The 7688-nt window shown below is 38.2% G+C and overlaps 1 protein-coding gene across 1 annotated transcript; it reads right to left on the minus strand.

Annotated features, from left to right (window-relative positions):
* Positions 1-841: 841 nt before the first annotated feature.
* LOC121409517 (adenosine receptor A2a-like) lies at positions 842-2988 on the minus strand. Its single transcript, XM_041601437.1, has one exon. The coding sequence runs from the start codon at positions 1999-2001 to the stop codon at positions 1351-1353; it is 651 nt and encodes a 216-aa protein (XP_041457371.1). The 5' UTR covers positions 2002-2988; the 3' UTR covers positions 842-1350.
* Positions 2989-7688: the final 4700 nt, after the last annotated feature.

Below are 7688 nucleotides of genomic sequence, written 5' to 3' on the forward strand. Positions count from 1 at the left end.
TTTTACCTCTAATAAAATGATATGTTCCATTCACATTTTTAGAAAATGAGCAATATGCGATTTGTTCCAAAATCAGATCGCGGACAGTCGTAAGATGTGCGATGGCCTTTGTGAATACGTCTTGTTTCCGTCCGCTAGTGGGACCAGACTTTTATACGAGCACAGACAAGGTTTCTCTTCAATCTTGAAAAAAAAAAACAATCAGCATACACTCTGTCCCAAGACGGTTATTGAGCTCTCTTTGCCCCCCAAAATCTTACAAAAAGTTACTGCACTTTTTTTATGACACTCTCATGAAAATTGAATAAATTGGTAAAAGAGAACTTATATACTGATGGAGCCGTGAATTATTGTAAATTGTTTATCCAGGGATGGTTCGTTAGGGTCCCGAGTTTCAAGGTTTTTTCTTATATAAAGCTTTCTACGGCGATGCTACTTAAAGAGCTATTTACACGATGGAGGAAAGTGGCAAACTGTTTTCTTTTTTAAGATTGATTGGGTTAGTGCTATTGGGTTAATGCTGATCCGAGAGTCGAACCCGCAACACTGATCATAGATGGATACCATAATATGGGATAAGACAGACAAATGAAGAAAAACTTGATATTATCAGTGGAAGTTTCTTTTGTCCCTCTCCTATTCTTCTTTTCCTTCTTTTCTTTTTCTTCCCCTTCTTCTTTTTCTTTTTTCTTCTTCTTCTTCTCCTTATTCCTCTTGTTCTTGTTGTTCTTCTTCTTGTTCTTCTTCTTCTTCGTTGTCGTCGTCTTATTCTGCTTCTTCTACTTCTTCTTCTTCTTCTTTTCTTCTTCTTCTTCTTCGTCTTCTTCTTCTTCATCATCACCATCAGCTTGTTGTTGTTGTTGTTTTACTCCTTTCTCCTCTTCTTCTCCTTCATTATATGATCATGTCTACGTCACCGAATTGGTACTAGTATTTATCTTTATGATTTTTTAATCAGAACATTAAAAGTAATGTTGAACATTCTACATACGGACGAGAGAAGAACATTGACGGACGTTTGTTAGACGACCTTGTTCCATATTTTATCGTAAAAGTCGGCCAATGTGTTTTATCCTCACCATCACCAACACAACACATTGATATACGCTCAGTGACGACAAAGATGAACATTATGTTTTGAAGAATATAGATTTTTGTTCAATGGTATGTTATCGACAAATGTGAATATTTAGAATGCCTTCGATTTGTCAATTGTCGATATGAAGGATGTCACATATTTTCAGCTGTTTAACATTTTAAGAAAGTGAGGATTAATCGATTTTTTTTTTCGAAAACAATGCAAAGAATAATCGGGCCATGGACAGGGCAAGCATCATAATTAGCAATTATTCAAAACATGTTGAAATTATGATATGCTTTATGGCTCTCACCAGGAAGGAAAGTTATGAAATATTTAACTTGACTTACCTGTTTACGAACAGCTCGGAAAATGAAAGCGTAGATGACCACCATGACGACCAGCGGAATGTAGATGACCATGACCGCGTTGAACAACATGTAATCCATGTGAATGATGTGAATAAAGAAACACTTCCCGTCCTCGGGCTCGCCCTTGTTCCAGCCGACCACGGGCAGGAACCCGACGATGGCGGCCATTATCCAACACACGATGATGACGACGATGGCCCGGAGGGGCGTGACGAAGACGTTGTAGCGGAGAGGGTAAGAGATGGCGATGTAGCGGTCGAGGGAGACGCCGATCAGGCTGAAGGTGGATGCCCCGCAGAGCCAGAGGAGAAAGTTCAGCATGATGAGGCAGCCATAGAAGCTTCCATGAGGGAGAGTTTCATTGGTCAGGATGGCGAAGGGTACCCCGAGAAGGCCTACTAGGAAATCGGCGATGGCCAGGGACACGATGAAATAGTTGGTGACAGTATGGAGACGGCTGTTGCTGGTGTAGATATAGAGAACGAGTCCGTTGCCGATGACGGATAAGGCAGCGATAATTATTTCACAGGTTGTATAGGCTATGTCATCCATTTTGAAGAGAGAGATATAGAGTAATGTAGGGGAGATCTTAATTGTTAAAATAATAACGAAATGAAGTATTCATACGTTTTAATTGACTATCATATTTAATTGAGGCAAGCGGTGTATCATAGTATATTCATAGTGGTGCACTTTTGAGGAGTTTGTAATAGCGTCTTCTATATATAATTTTGAAATTACAAGACACCTCCAATTCGCTTTCTCTCTTCATCGAGCTGTTTTGTAATGTCACAGATTTATAGCCGACTCTCTACAGGCAGGAAAATTACAAGACCTGATACATATATAACTGGGTCATACAATGTCGATATCGAAATGATTAACACACTGCAACATCCTTCATTAAAAAATATTTAAGTACCATTTGAAGTACAAATGTGAAGTCTAAAAACAACTGTCCACTTGTCTCCGATGCTGGAAAGAGAAGGCGAAGAAGACGTCCCACTTCTACATGAATATATGAAAAGAATGAACAAAGCAAGATGCAATTTAATATTTTGCCCAGCCCTGATTCAATCAGCGGCCGAATCCAAACAATTTCTATCGATTGGGGTCAAACAAAGCTCCGAAATTTCAGCATACAAGTATTCCACTGTGACCGAGTCCTCCTTATTTCGCTTCGTCTTGGGAAGATATGAAGTTCGTAGATACCTTTGGAGTCAATATTGAAAAGATTCAAGGAAATGTATAGTTGATGTCTGGTCATGCACGAGCATGGAAGACGTTCGATGGGATCGTTTTGCTGATTTGAACTGTATTCAACAAGAGGCGTGGAAGAGGAGCGAAGCCCTGGCTTTGCAATGATCAAGCGAGGATACGGCAAAGGAATCCGTCGTTGAGATTTTTAAAAGAACACTTTCTATTAAAAAAAAAATCCCGTATGGATCAGTCAACGTGTGTGCGCTTTTGCCGTCAAAGTGGTTGTGTTCGGAGCTGTGCTTGAGCGTGATTTGCGTGACTGAAAACTATGATACCGTGTAGGAAATAAAGAGAAGCCCGTTGCTGTGAAAATGCTGGTCGTAACGAGGTTATAGGGCAATGATGCACCGCGCGGCAAGTGGGATGGCCTTCAAAAGTAGTACAGAATTTTTTTCCCGGCAGTTCCATAAATCGTCTGACCGTAATATACTGAGATCAGTTGAAAAAAGACAAATCTGTGATTGCAACATAAGGATTAAAGTATTCTCAGGGCCATTCTCAGAACAAAATATCCAATTTACATTTTCTCGGGTCATAACAAACTTAATTTCAGTGTAAGGTTATTTTAAAACTCCGATAAATTTGCTTTAGAAAAAAGATTTAATACAATTACTCTTTTTTTTCTTAAAAGAATCTCACTTAAAAGAATGCATTCGTTTATTATATGCAAAAATGTTAGTAATTTAGTTATTGTAACTAGTCTTCATGTATAGAGCCTGTATTCGATACTAATTGTACATCAGCATTATAAGTGATAAAGTCAGGTAAATTGAATTCATCTCTGGTACATTGATGAGAAGGGGGCGGCTGGGGGTAGAAGAATAATAGTCCAGTCATTTTAGCCCGAATTTTGACGAAACTTGGAACAATTGGCAGCAGAAATTTTTTCACCACAATGCATTTTCGTGAGGCCCTATACAACATACGAAAAGTCCCAAAATATCCGAATAGGGGAAAGGCATCTAATTTGCATAAATCCAAGATAGCTGCCAAAATTAATTGATATGCCTTTTCCCTAATATTTTTTTGCACAGACAATGGGAAAATCTTGAAATGAATTCGAAAATTCACTATATGATTGATATATTATAAATCGATTGCAATTGTTTTCGGGACTGTCTGGTTAACATTTTTCGAAAAATGTGAGAATTTATGCCAAAACTTCGGTTTTCGGTCAAAAAATTTCATGTGCGTTGATATTTTTCTGCTTTATTATTAACATCAACAACTAATGCAGAATATCAGCATTCGATAAGAAAGGGGATATATCAACGAGCATATTGATGGTTACACTTCGTAATTCCGAAGGTTCTTTATTCCGAAGGTTCGTTATTCCTAAACACGTAAATTGCCTATACCTCGATGTTCGTTAATCCGAAAACGTAAAAGGGTTATTTGATCCGAACATTATTTTGTGGCGTTATTCCGAAGGTTTGATAATCCGAAAACTAAATAAGGTTCGATTTTCCAAAGGTTCGTTAGTCCGAAAACGAGATAAGGTTCGTTGTTCCGAAGGTTCGTTAATCCGAAACGAAATAAGGTTCGTTGTTTCGAAGGTTCGTTAGTCCGAAAACGAAATAAGGTTCGTTAATCATTACGTTTTCGGACTAACGAACCTTCGGAATTACGAACCTCACTTTGTTTTCGGACTAACGAACCTCATTTCGTTTTCGGACTTACGAACCTTCGGAATAACGAAGCTTCGCAATTACGAATGTGTGCGGTATTACTCGATAATGCAATAAAGTGATGCCAAAAACCAACCTCCGTTTCTTTTGATGTCGACTACAACGCGATCGCTGGCATGCCTTTAAAGAGAATACAGTCATGACAACAGATTAAATCGGTCTTGCCTCCCCTTCGTTGGTGTGAATAATACGCATAAATACTAGTGCGTATATAGCGATAGAAAGTTGTATATTACCGTTTAGGGTATAATTCCGAAGGTTCTTTATTCCGAAGGTCCGAAACACGTAAATTGCCTATACCTCGATGTTCGTTAATCCGAAAACGTGAAAGGGTTCATCAATGCGAACATTTGTGGCGTTATTCCGAAAACGAAATAAGGTTCGATGTTCCGAATGTTCGTTAATCCGAAAACGAAATAAGGTTCGTTGTTCCGAAGGTTCGTTACTCCGAAAACGAAAAAGGTTCGTTAATCATTCAGTTTTCGGACGAACGAACCTTCGGAATTACGAACCTCATTTCGTTTTCGGATTAACGAACCTTCGGAATTACGAACCTAAATTCGTTTTCGGACTAACGAACCTTCGGAATATCGAACCCTCGGAATATCTTAACCTTCGGAATAACGAAGCTTCGGAATTACGAATGTATGAGACCGTTTAGATATAGGTATGTGGGCAAAGGGCGTTTTCTACATATTTATTAAAGCAACTTTTGTGTTAATGAAATATCTTGGAAAAGTTAGAGGAAGCTTTGCTCTACATGCTGCATGCAATTACGTTCAAGAACATTAAAACATCGTCCCGGAATATCCTTTCGAATATACCCCCCCCCCGCTTATCTGTGGCTTAAAGGTATTGTTTAACTTTGTGAGCAGCCAATTTAAAAAATTCTCAAACCAAGATGAAACATGTGTGCAAGTGCATGTATTAGAACTAGTAAACCCTGTAAACAACCATTATTGAGAATGAAAAGCTAAAACTACAAGGCAAACCCCGATTTTGTAAAAATAGTACACATAACTGTATGGGATGCAATTAAGATGGTGTTTCCGGTCACTTTATATTTCAATTTTTGAAGCACTGAATAATGATTTTCGAACGCAATTTTTTCAGGGCTTCCTTTTTGTAACATATCACAGACACAGGTGACAAGTGTGACCTTCTAGCTCAGATTTTTTAAAAGTCAAACCAATGTTAACCAATCACTTTAACTCATTAAATATCGTGCTTTATGGAGCCCAATGTGTCAAAGTGGTGTTTTCGCTACAGAGAAAAACAACTTTTATTCTCTTAAAGTCACTTGGAAGCAAAAGAGTAGGGGTTTCGATATCAGATACATATAAAGAAGTTGTGGCACACCAAGTCCTACCCCCTCAGGGGGTCCGTAGAAGTCACCACCCCTTTTTGTATTTTGCCCATTTCTTGGGAAATACGAAATTTTTAGCCCCATTTAAGCAAAAGGCGTTTTCCCTTTGCAGTAAACCACTTTATTGTTTGTAAGCACTTGGGGATGACAAAAATTCCTCTATCAGCTAAATAATAGAGCAAAGTCTATTCCCTATGGGGTTTGCCAAAGTCACTCACCCCTTTTCCATATTTTGCCAATTTATTGAAAAATCTATAAATCCGGAGCCCTCATCGAGGCAAAAAATGTTTCTTCTATAGTGTAAGCCACTTGTATTGTTTTAAAACCACTTGCAAACAAAAGGGTAGCCTTTCCCTCTTTCTGCTTCGCATAAAGAGGTGCTGGCATATCGAAGCCTAGGGGGCTGCGGAAATCACCCCACACCTTTTGCCCATTTTTGCCTATTTTGCAATTTTCTTCGGAACTTCCCTATTTGGAAACCCTATTGAGGCAAAGGGCGTTTTCCCCTTTGCAGTAGACCACTTCTATTGTTTTGTAACCACTTGGAGATAACAAAGATTTTCCTCTATCAGCTACCATGGCTACGTATAAAGAAGTGCTGGCACAGCAAAGCCTACCTCTTAGGGGTTTGCCGAAGTCACCACCACTTTTCCATATTTTGCCAATTTATGGAAAAATCTACCAATTCGGAGCCCTCATTGGTGCAAAAATGTTTTTTCTGATAGTAAGCCACTTTCAATGTCTTAAAACCACTTGAAGACAAAAGTGTAGCCTTTTTATCTGCTTCACATTAACAAGTTCTGGCAAATCGAATCCTACCCCATCAGAGGGCTGCTGAATTAATTCACCCACCCCTTTTTCCTTTTTTTTGCCCATTTATGGGAAAATCTTGCTAATTTGGAGCCCTCCTTGAAGCAAAATGATGTTTCTGCTCTTTAGTAAACCACTTTCATTGTTTCGAAACCACTTGGAAATTAAAAAAGTAGATTTTCCTACATCATTTGTATAAAGAAGTGCGGGCTCAGCAAAGCCTACACCCTCAGGGCTTGCCGAAGTTGCATCGAGTCTGGAATTGATCATATCTGTGATCGAGTCTGAGTACATATACACTAGCGTCGTCTAAATGAGCGAATATGACCAAAACTAATCATTATGTTTATGCAAATTAGAACACTTTCCACTATTCCGATTTTGGGGACTTTCAGTATGGTCTTCTATGGACCTCAAACAAATGTTCTGCATTGGAATAAATTCTGTTTCAATTTGTTCCAAGTGAAAAGTTAAAATGACTGGACTATAAAGCTTGCACGAAGAGACCGCATAAAAACTTATTTTCAATGTACTTGAAAGGATTTTGCCATTAGGTCTGCATATCGATAGGGCTGGCTTGGTATATAGATAATTAATCCACCCGAGTAATTTTTCCTCTAAAAATATAAGAACAAGTGGAGGGGGGGGGTGAAAAAGGTGTTCATGCATGGTCTAATCGTTTGCAACAGAATATCAATACGGAATTGATTTAAAAGTAATCGAAAATATATCAAATATATACCGTGTGAGTAAAAAAATAAAACATGACACCTCACAAATCGCGATGCAATTAAAGGGGAAAATATGAAATGAGCACATTATATATGACAGGAAAGAGTAGCTTCTCCAAAATAATTTGATGCCACATTTATGTGGTATGTCTTCACACTTGGATAATTAGTAGGTATTCTTTGCAAAGATGTAAGTTTTGACTTGCGCCAAGGTAAGGCATGACTCCAATTAATGAATCCAGACGTCAATGGTGTTATAATCCTACAAGGGTTGCATTAAAATCCATTGCAAAACACATTTTCAATAAGTAACATTATAATTGAAAAAATATATACTTTTTGGTATCGATTATAAAGTTTATTTTTCATTGAAATGGGGTTTGC

The sequence above is a fragment of the Lytechinus variegatus genome, chromosome 2 (assembly GCF_018143015.1).
Source record: "Lytechinus variegatus isolate NC3 chromosome 2, Lvar_3.0, whole genome shotgun sequence".
Lineage (NCBI taxonomy): Eukaryota > Metazoa > Echinodermata > Echinoidea > Temnopleuroida > Toxopneustidae > Lytechinus > Lytechinus variegatus.

Coding starts and splice junctions, on each gene's coding strand:
- LOC121409517 (XM_041601437.1), bottom strand. CDS start 2,001: ATGGATGACATAGCCTATACAACCTGTGAAATAATTATCGCTGCCTTA.